The 22,223-nt window shown below is 45.9% G+C and overlaps 1 protein-coding gene across 1 annotated transcript in view; it reads right to left on the bottom strand.

Annotated features, from left to right (window-relative positions):
• Positions 1–10,525: 10,525 nt before the first annotated feature.
• CLSPN (claspin) overlaps positions 10,526–22,223 on the bottom strand; it is a 92,405-nt gene continuing 80,707 nt past the window's right edge. The window contains exons 24-25 of the mRNA XM_082244259.1: positions 18,248–18,409; positions 10,526–10,713 (exon numbers count right to left, since the gene is read on the bottom strand). Of these exons, the coding sequence (XP_082100385.1) occupies positions 10,603–10,713; positions 18,248–18,409 (273 nt within the window). The 3' untranslated portion in view covers positions 10,526–10,602. The remainder of the gene's footprint in view (positions 10,714–18,247; positions 18,410–22,223) is intronic.

Raw genomic sequence — 22,223 nt, 5'->3', positions numbered from 1 at the left:
CTTGGGGTATGTCTCTATCAGTGTTTGCACATCGAGAGACTGAAATTTTTGCCCATTCCTCCTTGCAAAACAGCTCGAGCTCAGTGAGGTTTGATGGAGAGCGTTTGTGAACAGCAGTTTTCAGTTCTTTCCACAGATTCTCGATTGGATTTAGGTCTAGACTTTAAATTGGCCATTCTAACACCTGGATATGTTTATTTGTGAACCATTCCATTGTAGATTTTGCTTTATGTTTTGGATCATTGTCTTGTTGGAAGACAAATCTCCGTCCCAGTTTCAGGTCTTTTGCAGACTCCATCAGGTTTTCATCCAGAATGGTCCTGTATTTGGCTCCATCCCATCAATTTTAACCATCTTCCCTGTCCCTGCTGAAGAAAAGCAGGCCCAAACCATGATGCTGCCACCACCATGTTTGAGAGTGGGGATGGTGTATTCAGGGTGATGAGCTGTGTTGCTTTTACGCCAAACAACGTTTTGCATTGTTGCCAAAAAATTCGATTTTGGCTTCATCTGACCAGAGCACCTTTTTCCACATGTTTGGTGTGTCTCCCAGGTGGCTTGTGGCAAACTTTAAACAACACTTTTTATGGATATCTTTAAGAAATGGCTTTCTTCTTGCCACTCTTCCATAAAGGCCAGATTTGTGCAGTATACGACTGATTGTTGTCCTATGGACATTTTCTCCCACCTCAGCTGTAGATCTCTGCAGTTCATCCAGAGTGATCATGGGCCTCTTGGCTGCATCTTTGATCAGTCTTCTCCTTGTATGAGCTGAAAGTTTAGAGGGACGGCCAGGTCTTCGTAGATTTGCAGTGGTCTGATACTCCTTCCATTTCAATATTATCGCTTGCACAGTGCTCCTTGGGATAATTAAAGCTTGGGAAATCTTTTTGTATCCAAATCCGGCTTTAAACTTCTCCACAACAGTATCTCGGACCTGCCTGGTGTGTTCCTTGTTCTTCATGATGCTCTCTGCGCTTTAAACGGACCTCTGAGACTATCATAGTGCAGGTGCATTTATACGGAGACTTTATTGTGGATTCTATTTATCATCATTAGTCATTTAGGTCAACATTGGATCATTCAGAGATCCTCACTGAACTTCTGGAGAGAGTTTGCTGCACTGAAAGTAAAGGGGCTGAATAATTTTGCAAGCCCAATTTTTCACTTTTTTATTTGTTAACAAAGTTTGAAATATCGAATAAATTTCGTTCCACTTCATGATTGTGTTGTTGATTCTTCACAAAAAATTACAGTTTTATATCTTTATATTTGAAGCTTGAAATGTGGCAAAAGGTCGCAAAGTTCAAGGGGGCCGAATACTTTCGCAAGGCACTGAATGTATGTGTGTCATGGACTTGCAATAGTGTTTGGCAGCTTACCTGTTCCTTCATGTCTGTATTAGAGGGCAGACCTCACTTCTGGTTCCCTTTTATCATCTCTCCTTCCTGTTCCTGCCCCACCCCAGGTCATAACAGGAAGTCTATATTAACCAGTGCACTGCAGGTCTGCTTTGTTGTTCAACAGTGTTTGTTTCTTGTTTCCTGTCTGCCGTGTGCTTGATCTACCTTTCAGTGTACCGACTTTGGCTTGTCTCTGACTATTCCTGTTTGCCTCTTACCCTAACCTTTGGCCTGTCCCTTGGTTTCCTTCATCTGCCTGTTACCCTGACCTCTGCTTACCCATCACCATTCTGTGTGTCCCGAGTGGCTGCTTCCCTTCTCTTCCTACGGAGCGTGACCCGGGGACCACAGGGGCCATGACCTGGGCCCAGCTGCAGCCAAGTCCATCCTCACCACTAGAGGCTCTGGTGAACACCTGCTGGGTCTTAGACTCCGCGCCCTGGGGAATCTTGGGCTCATGTTCCGGTCCATCCGCAGCAGTCTGCTATCGGGTTCACTACCTTGCGCTGCACCCCTGCCTCCAACAGGGTGCAGTTGTCACCTGGCAGCAGGTGACCTGACAATGTGTGTGTGTGTATATATATATATATATATATATATATATATATACACATACACACACACGTGTGCACTTTCCCTTCTTTTCTGGGAACAGTAAACTGGTTTGAATAAAACCTTTGAAAGTGTTCCCGGAGAGGGAACCGGCACAATCATGCTTTGCGACAGCAGATCTTGTACGCCTCTTGTAGATTCCTTAACCGATCTGAAGATAGGGGTAGATTGGACAGGAAGAATCTGTCCGACGATCGGGACCTGAAATCGATCTTGTAACCCGATCGGAGCAGCTCGTGGGCCCATTTGTTCTGAATCAAGGAGGTCCCTGGTTGCGGACAGAAAACTAAGACGTCCCCCCACCCCAGATACGGGTGAGGGTGTCCCTTCCTGCAGACGGAGATTTGTCCGCAGATCTGGCGGGGCCTGTTCTTGGCTTGCCCGACCACGTCTTCTTGGAACCCCCAGATGACCTAAACGGCTAAGGGCCTTTCTCCTGCGTGCCGAAGGCACAAAGGGGCCGCCTGTGTCCTGAAAAATAAGGGCCCCATCTATTACGTGGTGACTTGCCCTTAGCGGATAGAGGAAGAAGAGTACTCTTCCCACCTGTGAGTCCTTTGATCAGTTCATCCAACAAAGACTCAAATAGGCGGTCCCCCATAAAGGGGAGATCTGATAGAGCCTTTTTTAGAAGCCTGGTCCGCAAACCAGCTTTTTAGTCACACCATGCGTGGTTACCATTACTGCGTTTAGAACAAATCCACTGACTCACGACAATTTTGTTACAGCAGGCGAGAAAAGGGAGTACCTTTGCCGCTTTTGGGGGATCTGCAGGCCCCGAGGGGACCGGCGCCCCCCATGTTAAAAATTCTCTGCACCGATAAAATCAGTGCATCCACCATTGCCCTTGCATGCTCATGTGCAGTAAAAAAAAAAAAAAGGAATCATCCTCACCACAGAGCACCCAAAGTGTGTAGACGCAGACCCAGTAGAGTCGGTATATGTCAAGCTCACCATAAGAACATAAGCAGGGGAGGTCGCCGACCACAGTCTGGCAAGGAGACGCCGGCTAAAGTTCCACAAAAAGACCCCTACTAGACCTAAGGGTTGCCCACCATGAATTACATAAAAGGACATAGCCCCCTATAAAGGGGAAGAGGGGGCCCTTCGTGACACAGATGCGCAGGCAGAGTACCGCCACGGCACCCCCCCGGTTCAAGGGAGGCACCAGGTAGTCTATATGTCCACCCCCCTGAGGGGGGGGGGGGGGGGTAAGAGCGGACGCCCATCCGCTGCTCTATCACCCCGGTCAGCAGCTCAAACAGCCTGGTTAACCAGCCGCGAGTAGGCCGCAGAGCCGTGGCCTAAATATGGGGCCCGATCCGGTGGACAGTCCGCTATCAGTTTGATCAGCAGCTCAGACAGCCTGGTCAGTTGCCCAGACAGCTTGGTCAGTCATTCAGACAGCCAGCTCCATCAGCCGCGGCCTCAATTTTTGGCCTGATCTGGCCGAGTGAGGCATCCGCCGGTCAGCTTGGTCAGGCAACTCATCTCAGTCGGCTCAGTCAGGTACACGGACAGCTGCGAGTAGGCCGCAAAGCCCGGGACTAAATTTTCAGCCTGACCCAGACACGCGAGGCGCAGACCCGCAGATTAAGGAACACCCACTCCCCCCCAAGCCTATAACCACCGCAGGGAGCCCAAAGGACATCCCTGCCCCAGTCACTAACCCCCAGGGGGCCGGGAACTTGCTCAAAGACCCCCATGTGTGATCCGAACAGCCCGGTCAGCAACAACCACATCCACCCCCCTTACTGGAGCAAGTGGCAAAGCCAGCTCCTACCTAACCGCGGGGGGGGGGGCATGGGGGTAGGTTGGGGTCAAAAGACCACCATGACTATTAGAGGGGCTGGAGGAAATGGAAGGGAACCCGGGGGTTCAACCATTCCGAGAGGCCCACGTCCACCTCCGAGACCGCAACAGCTATGTGGGGGGGGGGGACGACACTACTCACTATACCAAATGACAATCAAATGGGCGCCGCTCTGGACAGACTACCTCTCCACTCGGGGTGGGATACTGATGGCCAAGGGGCACGCTGCGACTCAGGATGAACCAGGTCGTGTGTGTCCCGGCGATGTGTTTCACTCCTGGGCCAGCCCCCGTCCATTGGGGCTCTGTTGTGTCCAGGCCTAGCGCAGGGCTATAACCTGTACACGCTCGCTGGCTGGACTGGGAGAACTTCAGGATCTAGGGTACCCAGTCCGAAAAGCAGTCCGGCTGTTGATTGCAGTTCTCTCAGGAACATAACTAGCTAAAAAAAATGTTATTATAAGAACTTACCGTAAAATCCTTTTCTCTGAAGTCCATTGACAGATGCAAATCTCATGCTTCTTCACTATTGGGTTATGCGCCATCTACAGGAGTAGACTAGGCAGTGAAAAGTTTTCACTCGACACGCCTATAGGGGCTGTCCCTCACGACATAACCCCAGACACACTGTGCTCTCATATCAGTTTTGTAGCAAGCAGTAAAAAGAGGACACAACCATTTCCAAAATAGAGGGGCGGGTGCTGCGTCTGTCAATGGACTTCAGAGAAAAGGATTTTACGGTAAGTTCTTACAAAAAATCCAGTTTTCTCTATCGTCCATTGACAGACGCAGCTCTAATGCTTGTTCACTATTGGGACGTCCCAAAGCAGTATAGGCATGAGGGGTGGGAAGAACGCAACCAAAAACTGTTAACGTATTTCCAAGGCTAAAAACGTAGCCAACTGGGTAACAAAAAAAGCGCCACCAGTACCAAAAGGAGCTTACCCCCAAAGAAAAATTCAACCCCTTAAAAGAGAAAAAAACCAAATCTCTTTTAAACAGCAGCCTGCAAAACCTTGCGGCCAAAGGAGGCATTCGAGGATGCCATTAAATCAACTTTGTAGTATTTTGAAGAAGTACGGACGACCAAGTCGCTGCTTTACACACTTGAGTAACAGATGCCTGATGGCGAAAAGCCCAAGAGGCACTCAGCGCTCTAGTACAATGTGCCTTCACAGGGAAAGGAGGAACCTGACCCTTCAATGAATAGACCTGAACAATTGTCTGCCTGATCCATTTAGATATGGTCGTAGCGGACCCCTTTGGAGATCCCTCAGTAAGAACAAAAAGAACCAGATGTCCTAAAAGGCTCTGTGGCCGACAGGTAAACCGTGATTGCCTGAACCACATCCAGAGAATGCAAGGCAAATTCCTTGGCATGCTTAGGACAGAGCAAAGGTAAAACAATATCTTTGTTGAGGTGGAAAGCAAACACCACCTTATGAAGGAAAGACTGATTAGGTCGTAGAACAACCTTATCTCTACGAACGTCCAAGGCGAACGACTGCTTAAAAGAATATAAAAACTGAGATCGAAGTCCCAGCAGGAAACCTAGGTCCTACTTCTTCACTAGGCAGCAAGAAACTGATATGAGAGCACAGTGTGTCTGGTCTGGGGTTATGTCGTGAGGGACAGCCCCTATAGGCATGTCGAGTGAAAACTTTTCACTGCCTAGCCTACTCCTGTAGATGGCGCATAACCCAATAGTGAAGAAGCATAAGAGCTGCGTCTGTCAATGGACAATAAAGAAATTAACATGTTTACAAAGGTTCCCTTTAAAATAAAAAAAACAAGCTAAGACCGAAGTCCCAGCCGGAAACTAGGACCTACTCCTAAACTATGCAGAAACAAACAATCCTATAGCAGAGAGTGGGTGTATGCCTTTAGAACTGCCCCATAGGCATCTGTCAATGGACTTCAGAGAAAAGGATTTTACGGTAAGTTCCTACAAAAATCCAGTTTTTTGATCTCCGGTAAGATCCATTTCTCTAATGTTCATTGACGGACACAGCACCCACCCCTCTGGAGTACTAATTCTTCTGACACTGCTTGTAACATAACTGAGTACCTATATAGCAGAGAGAGGGAGTATACCCCCTGGGACTGCCCAAAGGCGTAATCAAGTCTTTTTTTTTCTGCCTTGTGTCCTACTCCTGTATGGGGCAGCATAACCCAATGTTTAAGAAGAATATGGAGCTGTGTCGGTCAATGAACGATCGAGAAATTGATTTTTTCAGCAAAGCTGATGAAACGTCATACATTGAACTAGGTGGTAGGTGGGGCTATCCTAAGCTGGCCAACATTTTTGTCTAAGAGTGTCTAATCCCCCCATATACAGCAGTAAACCCGACAATATATTCCTTACTGTGTGCCTCAATAGACAAGAAAAACAATCTGCCTGCTTGTTATGCAACCATAAGCCACGTCAAGTTTACAGTATTACTAAAAAACTGACCAGTGACCCTTTGTGAGCACATCATCATACACGATCTTTTACAAGTCTAATGCCAATTGCTATCCACAATTTACATATGTAGCACTGCCCTCTAGAAGACTGCTGAGAATTACACTTTCTGGATTCCCCTGGGTTACCCTTAGCAACTGATAGCAGATAATTAGCATTGATAGTCCTTGGCTCAGTCAATAATCAATCCAGGGGATGTTGGTTTTGGTGTTATTTGGAACTGGGATAGGAGAAGGGATGAGTGGGATACTCCAACTATGAACTATGCACAATCTTGAGGACAACTAGCTGTAGTGTGCGGCAAGGCCCCTGCTTCACCCTGCCACTGAAGTGAAGATAATGTGTTCCTGCTTGAATTACTCTTAAGGGTTCTAACTTGGCACCCCCTTTCTCACTTTGAGTGCGCTGACACTTGTCCACCGACTCTCCACTGGAGTGGTCCCCTTCCTAGGCAGACCCCTGGCAAGCTTCACGGTACTCACAGACACTGTTTTTCCCAAGGTTGCGCTGCCTCCAACTCCACTAGTCAGCATAAACTGGACCTCTTGGCTCAGCTCCACACTCCTGGCTCACAAGGCCGACCGCCTGTGACCACCATCCACTGCAGCAGGAGAGACAAATGTCACCCTCCTTCTGGGACCTGGCTTCCCGCCCAAAGACACCCTGTCACATGTGCCCTTGGCTTTTATAACATATCCAAGGATGCACCACTGTTTGTGCCATCCCATTGGGATAGTTACAAAAGCCTGTGTGACTGGCTGGGTTTCCTCCACTGTCCAACAGGCTCACCTTTGGATACAGTGGGGACACTCCCTCAGACCAGATGAATCACACATGGACACATGCAACAGGCCTAACAATCAGGCTCCCCTGATAAGCAGATAGAGCAGCCCTCAAAAATTCAACTCGCCTGCTCGCATTTTGCGAGTTGATTGATGAGCAGGGCGAGTAAGAACAGGGCTGTGCTGTAGGGGGAATATGCAGCTCCACTCCTCCTCCTGTCACAAGTCTGTGTGTGTTTCATAGCCCAGTGAGCAGCTCCCCCCCCCTTCCAGGAATGGGAGATACTGCATCTGCTCTGCTTTCTCCGGCCCCCTCTCTCTCTCCCTGTGCCCGCCCACACACTCAGTGCAGCCGTGCCTGTGTGAAGATATGTGGGCGGGAAAGTTTCATTAGCAGCACAGCCAGCAGCAGCTACATGGTGAACATTGAGTGAGTAAGATGAGCACTGTGACCGGACTTACTCCTACGTGGGTGGGACTGAACACACAACACACTCGGCAATAGGCCAGTATGGTGAGGAGGTGGAACGCACAGCTGCTTCCGAGGTGGTTAGTGTGCGTTCCACCATGTAGCAACCAACAGCATGCGGACATCTCATTCATCCACCCTTATACTTGGCCCCCCTCTGAGACCTGCAAACCGCCCGGGACTAATGGAAAGGTACTGTACACACTACTTGAATGTACACTGGCAGGAGGTCTCCCCACCCCCCTCACACTCTCAGACAAACTTCTACAGGTGGGATTGTTAAGTCTGATCTAGCACACAAACACTTCTTCTCCTAAAAAGGTCTGCCCGTTACACATATATTGCTTTCTGTGTATTAAGCCCACTGTCCTTTTACACTATCTAAGCAGCAAGTACATTGTACATGGGCTTGATACTCTGGCTCACCTGTACAGGTTTGGCAATTCTGATGCATTGATCTAGAACCCCCCTGCAGGATACACTTCTCCCATTTGTTTTGTGACAAGATGAATCCGGCTATGTATTCTGGATTGCACACCACCGATGCATTGATCTGGAAAACCCCCCTGTTGGATACACGTCTCCCATTTGGTTTTGTGACCAGATAAATCTGGATATATATCATAGATTTTACACCACCATCCCTGAGCACAATACTCCATGACTACACATTTTTCATGACTGCATGCATTTATCTACATCTAAAATCGAAGATCATGAATCTCCATGTCTGCATATGTTTCATGACTGCACTTATTTGCATCACAAAACTTAAGATCATAAATTTCCATGGCCACACAATTCTCATGTCTGCTTTTATTTGCATCAAACAGCCCTCTCTCTCCCTGTCACCCCCTCCCCCCACCCCCTTGTTTCTCTGTCAAACCCCCTCTCTCTCGGTTGTTGTTGTTGTTATTTATTTTTGTAACTTAATTCTGAATAAAACATTTAACAGTGTCATTTTATGAGGGCGTGTTTAGGGGCGGAGCAGGGTAGGGTTTGGGTGGGGCAACAAGTGGCGAGTAACTCTTAAGGCCTGGCTAGTAGCTCAGGACTTTAAATTTTGAGCCCTGAGATAGAGGACACTAGGCTTTACCTACCTAGGAGGGTGCTACACAAACAGTATATCCTGTTAGAGTTTATCAATGTAGATGGTATACACATTTTTATGTTGTCTTGGCTCCACTGTGTGTCAGTCTCTACTTTCATATTTTCCCTTGTTTTTTCCCCAAAAGCAGCATTATAAAAAAAAAAAAAAAAGTTGCTGGGAGAAATATGTGGAAGGCTGCAGTTGCCCTTCTAAAATATGCCAGTTACTTGGTCCTGGGCTTCAGAACTTTGAGTCACCAACTTGAACCAATCATGCAGAAAGTGCAGCCAGAGTTCCTGATCTGTATAGCTGGTTTAGGTCAGAGCAACTGTATTGAACAAGGATCAGTATGGCCGCCTGGTAACTGGAACTTTCAGAAGCAGAGCAATGGCAGTCCCCATATTGCTTTAAAGGAAAACGACCTTGATTTTTTAAAGATTTCTAAACTGAACAGCAGATCCCACATAAGAGCCAATATTAAAATTAGGCTGTCCATACACATAGAAGAACCCTAAATATAGGTGACCATTGTGATATTTTGAAAAGCCTGGAAATTGGCAGCATATTATAAATAGCAACAAATTACTAAGTTTGTTTACTTTGGCTCCATCTAGTGACATTTGTAAAAATAAAAAAAAGCATAATTAGAAAAAAAAATCTTTATTTATAAAATATTGATATAAAGTACCTTCATACAATTTTACAATAAAATACTTTACAACAGCAACACAATATTTCACACATAGGACAAATGCAATATACAAACAAAGAAAATTCAAGTTGTTACATAAGACACTCATTTCGGGGGAGACAATATTTGTACAAGTGAGCAGACCCTTCTGGCTATGTACAATGGAACATATATAGTAGTGATAATGGCTGCAGCCTGCCTAGGCTTCTTTTTCAAAAACTACAACACATGTGCCACTACTCGAGGTAGAGCGCAAAAAAAAAAAAAACGTGCACACACTACACCAATCAAAATAAATGAGGAAATGATCTCAAATGTTTCTCAGTCATTCATTTTTATTTCTCATTGAAAAAATTCATCCTTTAAATGCTCACCCCCAATAATGTACTGAGGGCGCCCAGGTATACTGAAAATGGTAGTTTAACCCCTTTTTTTTTTTTTTAATTTTCTATATAAAAAGGAATTGCTCAAAAGCAATATGGATGTGAGAACCCTAAAGTGGAAGGTTCCTGTGTTCTACTTTATAAGCAACAATATCAGTTGTATCAAAGAGGAAAAAGCATCCGTGCTTCATATCCAAATTCCTTTAAAGGGCATGAGGGAAATAAAACAACATTTTAATAGGCAACATTGTTGTGAAGCCTACACAAAGCTTGTTGCATTAGCCAATGTCGCAAATGATCTATACCATTTATACCAAACTACAGCTCCACAAAGCCAAGACCTCCCCAATTAAGCATGACAAAAGATCAAATGCCCTATTGTTTTCCAGTTAAATAAAGGGGATTTTTTAATTTTTTTTATTGACCAGTAGCATGACATTAACATGCTTAAAGTGTTTAAGTGTTTTTATTTATAAAATGTTGTCAGTAGGTTTGCCAACATGAGGCTAAAACTCATTCTTCAAAGCAATTTAAAACCATAGTTGTAGTTCAGTTCTGGCATTTCATTTTCTTTTAGAATCACATTGCAAATGCAAGCTTAAAGACAAACAAGAAAAAAAAAAAAAAAAAAAAAAACTTAAAATTAAATAGTTCTTTATGCCACGCCTAAAACATTCACAACACACACAACACACTCAAGCATACCAATAAAAAAATAAAAAAACAAACATACATACCTTTTCAAATATACACAGAAACACAACTGATCTACAACAATTTTTGTTTGAATGCAAAAAATTAAATATTATTTGGGTAACATTGAGTTGAAAGGTCTGAAAATTTTATCTGTGAATCCACAGGTTCATTTGAGCTGTGGTAGAAGTAAAGTGCCAAGCCTAGTTCTCCAAGAGAGGGAAAATACTGCGGCTCTTGCTGTTGGACGAAGTGGAGCTGTTCGATTTGAAACGTTTGGGAGAAGGAGTAGCAGCACTGATGTTCTTTCTTACCTGCATGGAAAGGACAAGGTGTTGAAAGCATGAAAGCAATGTCTAAACATATTAAACAAGAGATCATACAAATCTGTTAGCATGAAAAAAAAAAAAGAGGAGCTGATACAGAGTACCCCCCAGACAGTGGCTCAAGTGCAAAGCTCTGCACTTGGCTCCTTGTCTGGAAGACTGAATTAAGAAAAATAAAAAAAGATTTGTCAATTGTTGCATTCTAAAATATCTCCAGTCTCTTGGCCTTAATACATTTGACACAATGGAACATGCAAACATAATTAACATTGTAAGGCCGTCTCTAGGGCTATGGTCTACGCTTCCCCTTACTGTATTAGGTAGGATTAATATTTTTTAAAATGATCTTCCTCCCACGCTTTTTGTATGTGCCGAGTCACTCTCCGATGTATGTACCCAAGCGCTGTTTACAGGATATTGACTCGCTCCTGACCTCCTTTATCTGGGGGGGGGGGGGTCGGGCAGTGCGTGCAGCCAGAGATGCCCTACGGTTGCCGCGGGGGGGGGGGGGGGGGGGGCTTGCGGCTCCCAACCTTCGCCTTTACTATTTTGCCTCTCAGTTGGCTCATGCACACTGGTGGTTCCATCCGGAGGATAACAATGCTGTGGCAGCTTTAGAGGTGCCCATTCTTACCTCCTTTGAATCCTTGCAAAACTTAATACACCGTAGATCTACCATGGGCAGGCCGAATACTGCTATTGTTTCTGTCACCCTGCGAATTTTTGCGGCTGCAACCCTGGATAGCTCTGACTCTCCTTTGCGGACATGCAGTCTCTCTTAAATTTGCCCTCTACAGCTCATAATCGTTACTTGCAATTGAGACATACGGTGGCCGTGCAATTTGGCCTCCGAGATGCCTCGCTGGACCCTTTAGAGAACCTCCTTTCTGACTTCTCACATGAGAAGCTGGTCTCTACATACTATTCCAGGCTTCTACATTCTAACTAAGCGGCTGGCTGTGGTTGAGCCTCAGTGGAGGGAGAATGTTCCGGCCCTATCAGGGGAGGTGTGGCAAGACGTCCTTCCAGAAAAAATACCTGTCGTTATTTCCTCTAGGGATAGAGATATACAACTAAAGTTCCTTTATAGAGCATACTTTACTCCTCAATTTTTACATAAAATAGGTAGATTGTCTTCTCCGCTCTGCATCAAGTGTAATGTCGCAGAAGGTTCCTTTTTCCATATGTTTTGGGACTGTCCCCCTATCCGCACCTTTTGGTCGGCAGTTACGGCCTTTATTGCTGACATCTCTCAGTTGTCTAATGTTTGCAGCCCCCTTCGTTGTCTATTGGGATATGTAGACGACGAGGATGCTCCTGCTCGTACTAAATGGTTTTTACGCTTGACCTTCTTTTACGCTAGGAAGGCTATAGCCATCCGTTGGAAGTCTTCTGCTCCCCCTGACGTTCCATTCTGGATTTCTCTTGTTAACCAAGCTTTGCCTCTGTATAAAATGACATATGAGGCCAGATGCTGTCCTAAAAAGTTCATAAAATTTGGACTTTTTGGGTGGACTCTGACCTAACTACCTCTCCAGTTTCTGACTCCACCTAAGCAATGGTCAGTACAGATTGTTTTATTCTGTGTATGGTAATATGCTATCTATGTTGATGTCTTTCTCCTGCTCCTTCTCCTCCGCATCTGTCAATGGACTTCAGGGAAAAGGATTTTACGGTAAATTCACCCAAGAAAGAAGAAACCCCTAAAGAGAAACAAATGCTTCTATATTAAACAGCAGCCTGCAAAACCTTGCGGTCTAAAGGATGCATCCGAAGATGCCAGCAAATCTACCTTGTAGAATTTTGTAAATGTGTGCACAGACGACCAAGTCATCCCCTTACAAACTTGTACTACTGAGGTCTGGTGGCAAAAAGCCCAAGAGGCACTCAGTGCTCTAGTAGAATGCACCTTCACAAGGAAAGGATGAACCTGACCCTTCAATGAATAAGGCCTGAACAACCATCTGGATATAGTCGCAGCAGACCCAGCCAAACCTTTACAAGATCCTTCAAGTAAGGACAAAAAGAGAATCTGATTTCCTAAAGGACTCAGTGACCATCAGGTAAACCCTTATCGCCCAAACCACATCCAGAGAGTACAAAGCAATTTCCTTGGGATGCTTAGGCTTAGGACAGAGTGAAGACAACACAATGTCTTCATTGAGATGGAAACCGGACACCAACTTAGGAAGAAGAGACGGATTAGGTCGGAGTCCCACTTTATCTCTGTGGACCACCAAACAAGGCGGACAGGACAGCGCCACCAACTCAGACACTCTGTGGGCAGAAGTAATTGCCACCAGAAAGGCAACCTTCTGGGATAAAGAAAGCAGAGAAATCTCTCTAATGTTCTCAAAAGGAGGCTTTTGAAGGACAGACAAGACCAGATTGAGATCCCACGGAGGCAACAGGGATCTCCTTGGGGGAGCCAGAGGACACACCCCCTAAATAAAAGTGCAAATCAAGGCATTAGCAACCAACGGACGTTGGAAGTAAATAGCCAAGGCTGACACTTGGCCCTTGATAGTGCCCAAGGCCAATCGCCAAGACCGACGGTCCGTTCCCATCCGATTTCCCCCAAAGAGATGCATGGGGAACTGACAGCTGTGTCTCCGCACACAGCACGGAGACACAGCTGTCCTCCTGCTGCTCAGTGGGGGAATCGGCGGCTCGATCCCCGCTGAGAAAAACAGAATCCGTCCGACGGACGGATAGTGTGAAAGGGGCCTAAAGAAGGATGGAAGAATGGTCACTCGGACAGCAGATCCTGCCTCAGAGGAAGTCTCCAGGAAGGATTGGCAACCAATTTTACTAGGTCTGCTTACCAAGACCGACTAAACCAGTCTGGGGCCACCAGAACGACCAGAATTCCTTCCACCACCACCCTGCAGAGAAGCCTCGGCAAAAGTTTTATCGGAGGGAAGGCATAGATCAGCCAATACTGGCTCCAAGGAGCCACCAAGGTGTCTGTGGCGTCGGCCAGGGGGTCCCAAGACCTGGCCACAAACCTATGGACTTTTTTTTGTTAAGGTGAGACGCAAACAGGTCTACCTCCGGAGTTCCCCAGAGGACACATAGGAGATGAAACACCTCCGGATGAAGGGACCATTCCCCTTAATCCAGCACCTAACGACTCAGGTTCTCCGCTTGCCAATTCTCCACACCCGGAATGTGGACTGCGGAAAGAGCCGGAACATTGTCTTCTGCCCATACCAGAATCTCAGCCACCTCCTTGGCCGCCAGAACACTCTTGATGATTGATGTAAGCCACAGCCGTGGCATTGTCCGATTGGATCCGAACCGGAGAACCGCGTAGCTGATTCATCCAGTGGATCAGGCAAAGATTGATTGCTCTGAGCTCCAGAATACTGATCAGTAAGGAACACTCCTCTGTTAACCAGGTCCCCTGCGCACAGAGCTTCCCCAGCACTCCACCCCAGCCTGACAGGCTGGCATCTATGGTGACCACCGTCCAAAAACAGTGGTAGGAAGGACTTGCCCTGACAACGCTGGCGACTGGATCCACCAGGATAGAGCAGACCTCGTGAGTCGGCTCAAGCGTATCATTTTGTCTAAAGACTGTGGATCCCTGTTCCATTTGGCAAGAATCTTTTTGCAGAGGTCTCAAGTGAGACTGAGCAAACTGAGCCGCCTCGGAGGTTGATACCATCAGACCCAGGACTCTCATGCAAGTCCGTAGTGAGGAAAGATCGGTTTCCAACAGCAACCGGATTGCTCCCTGCAACTTCTGAAGTCTTTCCAGGGGAAGAAAGACCCTTGCCAAGGTGGAATCTAGAGTCAGCCTCAGATAATCCAACCTCACTGAGCGAGCCAGAGCAGATTTTAAATTGATTGTCCACCCGAATTCCTGAACTGTAATTGACAGGTTGCCCAACAGAGCCGAGTGAGAGTCCGCTCTCAATAGGAGATCACCCAGATATCCCAGGATCGCAATCCCCTTCTGGCGCAACAATGCCAATACCAGGGCCAGTACCTTGGTAAAGACTATGGGAGCGGAGGCGAGACCAAAGGGTAACGCCACAAATTGAAAATGCTCCTCTGCCACCGCAAAGCGGAGAAATCGATGGTGTTCTCCGTAGATAGGGGATGTGTAGATACGCATCTTTGATAGGCCAGAAAATCCCCCCCCCCCCCCCCAATTTAAAGACCCTAACACAGACTGAATGGATTTCATTCAAAACTTCTGCAGCAGGACAAAACGGTTCAGAGCCTTTAGGTCCAGAATTGGACGCACCTTGCCCTCTTTTCTGGGCACCGTGAAACATGCAGAGAAACCGGTACAATCACTCCTTGAGCAAGGAGATCCTTCAAACGATCCGGAGACAGGCGAAGATTTGACTGAAAGAAACTGTCCGCCGGCCGGGACTGAAATTCGATCTTGTACCCGGAAAGAATCAGTTTGTGAACCCATTTGTCTTTAATGAAGACTTCGAAGTCCAGGGTTTCTGAAAGAAGAGCAAGCGTCCCCCCACCCCAGAAACGGGTGAGGGCGCCCCTTCATGTTGAAGAGGACTTTTCTTGTCTCTGGAAATAAGAGATAATCTTCAGAAGGAACATCAGACAGGGGCGAAGAACCACCTTAAATCTGTGAAAGTTGAATGACAGGCTAACGCCGCCAATTCCAACACCCTGTGCGCAGAGGTGATTGCCACCAAAAAGGCCACCTTCTGGGAAAGCACAAGCAGGGGAATCTCCCGAAGATTTTCAAAGAGAGGCTTATGGAGAACTGAGAGCACCAAGTTGAGGTCCCAGGGTGGTAGTGGAGACTGCACTGGAGGAGCCAAGTGTCGAACCCCCTGGAGAAAAGGTACGCACCAGGGAGTGCGTGGCCAAAGGTCACTGAAAGAATACCACCAAGGCCGACACCTGGCCCTTGATGGTACTCCAAGCCATTTTCTTCTCAACCCTCCATTAAAGGAAGGTCAAGACCCGAGCCACCGAGAAAGAACAAGGATGAATCCCAAGAGACTCACTACGCAATGTACGTATTCCACGTACAATGGTAGATCTTCCTAAAAGTTGACTGCCTAGCTTTGAACAGCGTTGGAATCACAGACTCAGAGAAACCTCTATCCTTCAGCACCTGGCTTTCAAACAGCCAAGCCGCCAAAGCCAGCGACTGTAAAGCAGGATGGAAGATCAGCCCTTGGGACAGCTGCACCAGTCAGCATACCAAGACTGGTGAGGCTAGACCGGGGCCACTAAGATGACCAGAATCCCTTCTGCCTCGATCCTGTGCAGGTGTCTTGGTAGAAGCTCGAGAAGAAGGAAAGCGTAAATCAGAGGATACTGGCCCCACGGGCCACCAGCGCGTCTGTGGCGTCCGCCAGAGGATCCCGTGACCGTGTCACAAACCTCTGCACCTTTTTGTTGAGCAGACACGCCAACTGATCTACCTTGGGGGTGCCCCACCGGACACACAACTGATCAAACGCCTCCGGATGAAGGGACCACTCTCCTTGGTCCAACACCTGCTGACTGAGATAATCCACCTGCCAGTTTTCCACCCCCGAAATGTGTACGGCGGAGAGGGCTGGAAGGAAATGTTCTGCCCACTGTAGAATGAAGGCTACCTTGAGAGCCACCAACACACTTCTTGTGCCCTCCTGGTGATTGATATAAGCCACGTCTATGGCATGGTCTGGTTGAATTCGCCGCTCAAAGTTCCAGGACATTGATTGGTAGTCTGGACTCTTCCTGTGTCCAGACCCTCTGAGCAAAGTTTCGGCCTAGGACTCCTTCCCATCTGGACAGGCTGGCATCAGTGGTGACCACTGTCCAATACAAGGAGAGAAAGGGTTTTCCCCGTCAAACGCCAGAGAACAAAGCCATCAGATCAGGAACCCTCTGGTTTCCCGGATAAGCCGTATATGATTGCCCAGAAACTGAGGACACCTATTCCATTTGGCCAGAATCTCGTATGGAACTGTGCAAACAAACCACCTCGAAGATAGAAACCATCAGGCCCAGCACCTGCATGCAAGTCCAGAGGGATGACCATCTGCTGAACAGCAGAAGATGAATTGCAGCCTTCAGTTTCTGAAGTTTGTCCAGAGGAAGGAACACTGGCTAGAGCCGCATCCAGAGTCAAACCCAGATAGTCCAGTTTTGTGAAAGGAACCAGAGCAAACTTCTAAAAATTCAGAATCAGCCGAACTTCCTCAGTTTTGCAAGCCTGCCGCCAAAAAACCACCTCCACTAGATGGCCCACGGGGACCACCAGACACAGATGAGGGGGGTGCCTATAAGGAAGGAGGGGAACCCAGGGGTTCGACCTTCCCATGGAGGGACCTATGTCTACCCCAAGACCCTAAAGGGGGAGACAAAAGAACTTACCATAACAGGAACCAGGTGGGCACTGCTCCAGACAGAACCTCCTCTCCATCAAAATGGGTGGCTCTTGGCCAGGAGGAATTCTTGCTGCGCAGGCCAAAACCCAGCCGTATGCGACCTCGCGAGGCATTTAACTAGCATGCCAGCCCCCCGTCTTGTGGGGCTGTGACGCGGCCAACCTAGCACGGAGCTGAGGTCTGCACGTGCTCACTGGCCAGACTGGGTTGACTACTGGATCTAGATTATCCAGCCTGTCGCCCAGTCCGGCAGTTGATTGTAGATCTCGCAGGAATTTAGCATTAAAACAAGCTCTATTTAGTGGTCTGACTGCATGGGCTCCCTTTGCATCCCTCTTCCCAAGTGTGGTTTAACTGGGGAAGAGTTTATCAGGATGTGGGCAGAATCCTTGCTGCTCAATACCAACGTGCAGCAAGTCTTTTGTTAGTCCTGTGTGAGATGCATGTTAGCCAAGGTGATTAAAACTAAAAAGCAAGTTGTATATATGCATGGCTTTCTGTAGCTCCATTTTAAGCTAGGGAATGCAAATTGACTACGCCAGCACAGATCTGCTTTTGTGCTTGGTGTGGCCAGGCAGTCAAAGACAAGGTGACTGGTAAGTTGCTGCAGAATGTGGACATTACAAATTACACAAAAGTAACTTGCAATAGCATTAATAAGGACAGAGAGGAAGGCATCAAAACGCTTTCACTATTAGAGTTTACATACACCAATTTTCAAAGACAACCGGTACGAAAAGAGTTCCTAAATATGTTTTAACACACAATTTCTCATTGGGATATTTAAGAAATTGTTTAAGTAAAAAAAAATAAATAAAGTGCTCCATCTGTTGGCTGAATACAATACTACATAGTATTAATATGCAACAATTCACATTAAACTTAAAAAAAAAAAAAGAATTTAGTGTTAATAAAAATAGAAAATGTGCACAAAAACACTAACTATTCTTTTTAATCTGACATTCCGGTTACTAAAGAGCACTAATATTGGGTAAAGGTGTGTGAATTTGTATCTCCTATATTGAAATGAAGGAATAGAATGTCTTTATAAAGTGTACTGGAAGAACAAGCACTGTCACTGTACCACCAATATCACTTAGAGGTAAGGTTTGCACATATACACAAAGGCTTCTGGTAAAAGCTCACAATACCTTAGATTTAGGTTTCTCTGCAGATCTATCTTGCTTTTGTGGAGAAACAGTCTGGAAAACAAAGTTCCTTGAGTTCCTGGGTGCATTAGGATTTAGGGTTGACATCGCAGCTAGCTTCTGAAGGACATCTTTAGGCATGTTTAACATAGAACCAGTCTTCATCTGAAAAACGAAAATATCCAAATTTGAAAAGAAAAAAAACGAAAAATAGTCATGCAACAATTTTGTCAGTAGCATCAGATTGATGATGCTATTTGCATAAGGCACAAAAAGCTTGTGCTAGTTACCACATACTCCCCTGAAACAGGCAAAAAGACTTGTATTTAATAGTTGTGCAGAGCAGTCAGGTTACACCTGCTGAAATTGACAGATCGTTGTGTATAGACAAAAAGTGTACTGAAGATAATGTACAACACAGTGTGTGGTATGGTGTGCGATATATACACACAAACAAAATGTATAAAGTTCTGCTGTGGTCTGGTACACAGCATATTTAAATCTCAGTGGAGTATAAAAAAAAAAGCAGTAGTATACTGTATAACTTACAGCAAAGTGTAAAACTCTTTATTTTCACCCATTGAGGATAAAAAAGATCTAGAACATTCAGGTTATACTGTGTGCCACTTAAAGGAAGATTGGACACTGGCAAACAAAAAAAAGCAAAAAACTATAGGCCAGCCCAGGATAACTAACAGCATGCTTCACTTTTTTTTGGCTGATTTCCTAGGACAACAGACAACCTTTTTCAGTGATGCGGTTGTATAGACTAACCTATTATTCTGCAAACACTCTCTTTCAATCAAAATTTTTCTCTACACCATTTATTTTATTACTACAGGTACTTATAAAGAGCCAACCATTTATGCAGCACTATATCTATCTATACAGTATATCATCATCAGTCTCTGCCCTCAAAGAGCTTACAATCTAAAATTTCCCAAAATTTCCCAAGGCCGGGGTTCACACATATGCAGCCAAGGGTTCGTGCCTGGGGTCCGGTGTGTTCCTGGGCGAATCAGGTCTGAATTTTTGCCTAAATTCGCACCTGACTCAAACCCAAAGACGTACAGGACCCTTTTTGAATGCAGACCGCACCCCCCTGTGAACCCGCTCAATTGAGAGCCGATCACACTCACCTCATGCGAATTGCAAGCAGGGAAAACACGCATCCAATTGGCATGTGTGAACCCAGCCTTACTTAACATTCATACATACTAGAGCCAATTTTAGACAGGAGACAGGTTACCTACCATTGCTGGGGGATTACTCTGATTTGCAGGTATTTGGTGGGGTCATCCCCAGGCTGGCTTTTGGAATGTACCACATCTAGACTCTGCTGGACTAGACATTGCAGTCCTGATTAGGTTGGCTGTGAAATGTTTTCTAAAGCCAACGCCACTGGCATTGCATCTGCTTGGTCACTGAACACTCATTCACTGAGTAGATCAGTTGGGCTGAACAGCACAAGCTCACTCATTTTGAATAAGTCACTGGGAACCATTTTTCTCAGTATTTGATCAGTTTTGCCACAGAAGAGGTTAATTCTGTGAACTAACCTGCTGTGGCAATGCTGAAGTCATCCGCTGTATGGAGTGTCACGTGTACTCTTCTACAACACACATAAATCAAGGAATCATCTCCCTGCTAGTGCTTCTGCTTGCAAAGAGCCACGTGGAGCTTTAATTTTGGCTCTGGGCCTGCTTTCTGATGGTATGGACTTCTGCAGTCTGTAATCATGCCGTCCTTTAATGTTTGAGTCTCTCCCATAATGAGAGTTCACTGCCACAACTGCACTGCAGCTCACTTAGATTCTTATTTGATTTACCAGTGCTCTTATTGCTTCCGAGTCAGTCTGATTCCAAGTTGCTCAAGTACTTGACTGATGAGGTGAGGAGCTGCAGTCTCCCACTACTGGGCTAGATTCACACTGCTGGAATCAGATTTTGATCCGACCTTGAGTGCTGTTATGCAACTTGGAAGGGTTCTGCATATTTTTGGGGCCAGAACCGTGCTGGAGGGGGAAGCAAATGTACAAGGGGAATACTGATAGCAGCGCCAATGTGACCTTACCAGTACTAAGCCAGCAAATAATGCCGACCAATACAAAAGAACAGATTTTTGAGGAGGCACGAGCAGAATGGCCTCTCAGCTCGTACACCAAGCAATGCGGTATTTTGCAACCATGATGCAGGGAGGAAGGGGGTAAAATTCCGGGCCATAAGCCAGGGAGATGTATAGAAGGGAGTCTAGATAGTGCAGCTAACATCCCTGTGTAGTGAGGATGAGAGTTCAAGTGACCTTTAAGAAAACCGGCTTTCTTGAAAGAGTTCAGTGGCATAGCCTTAAAAGTATTCTCATAGTGGGGCAAAACGAGAGTTGCTAATGATAGCATCTTTTTGAACATGGGATCAGCTGTACACAAACCTGTTGAGCTTAAAGAAATGTGAACAAGAACGATGTCAAGGCTAGACCCAGATACCCCAGGCAGTACAAGTCAGGCAGGTGCCCAAGAAGAATGCAGGATCAACCAAGAGGAAGAAGTGTAAGCATCAAGGCATCTATTTCAAAGAGTTTAAGCGTTTATTACCCCGAAACAAAAAAAAATAATAATCATTTAATGTAGCCTGTTCCCTTAAAACATGTTACACAGCTATACAAGCACGGTGCTTGTGCCGTGTCATTTGGTCCCCTGTAACACCTAAAAAACCTGGCTGATCCTGCCAGTTTCTACCCACCCCCCTTTACACTGACCACGCTGTATCATGGCTGCTGAGCCCTGACACCATGGTCAGTGTACGTGTCTCCGTCATCCGCAGCCCTGCACCCCTCTGTCCTCCTCCCCCTCCCCTTATTGCCTGTCAGCTCTTACTGGTGCTGCTCTGCTCCCCTCCCAGCTGCAAAAAAATTTGTTTACATCATCCCCTCTGTTAGATTACAATCTGTATCTTAGTGCCTATGCTTTATAACCCACTTCTGGACCAGAAGATTTTCCCCCTTAATGACCAGGCCATTTTTTGACATTCGGCACCACGTTAATTTAATGGACAATTGCACGGTCGTGAGACACTGTACCCAAATAAAATTGGCATCTTTTTTTCCCCCCACAAATAGAGCTTTGTTTTGGTGGTATTTGATCACCTGTGCGATTTTTTTTTTTTTTTTTTTTTTTTATATATAAATAAAAAAATAGCAACAATTCTGAAAAATATATATATTTTTTTCACTTTCTGCTATACAACATTCCCAATTAAAAAAAAAAAAAAAAAATGTGAAAACAACATATTTTTGGTAAAAACTTCTTTGGTAAAAACACACAGAAGCCTAGGTACTGCAGTAGTATGAATAGACATGTTAAAGTGGAGCTCCACCTTAAAAATGATTTTTGGCTTGTCTGCTTGCTTTAAAGTACCTGAAAAAGAATTGGATAATGTCAATTTTTTTTTCTTTTCACTTACCTTGTTTTTAATGCAAATATACTTACCTTCCTTTCTCTTCCTCTCTCTGCGGACACGGCCCACAACGTCACTTCCTCCTTCGCATTGCGTCCTGGGAGATGAGCGTCATCAATCCCAGGATGCAACGGGAACAGCTGGCCACTATTCACAATGCCAAACTCAATCAACACGCATGCGCGAGATTGCGATCGGCATTCTGGGTAGCCAGTTCCAGGAAGGACACAGCGGCTTCAGACGCCCACAACGGAGAAGGCCGCGCTCTGCAATCAATTTTAATGGTAAGTATTTCTCTTTATTTCTTTACTGTAATGACCTGGAATGTGGGGTTAGTGTTAGGGTAATTAGGGATAGATTAGGATTAGGGGGGTATTTTTATCTCAAAAAGTTGTATGTGGCCGGAACTCCGCTTTAAGGGCATAACGGGACATGTATCCCTACACACACAAGGGTCACTTTGCAGGATTTGGAGAGTCCTTGTAATTCTTCCTAAAGGGGAAGGAGATTACCACCCCTTGTGACTG

Source organism: Pelophylax lessonae (assembly GCF_965119305.1).
Source record: "Pelophylax lessonae genome assembly, chromosome: 2".
NCBI lineage: Eukaryota > Metazoa > Chordata > Amphibia > Anura > Ranidae > Pelophylax > Pelophylax lessonae.
This window is presented reverse-complemented; position numbering and strand designations above follow the sequence as displayed.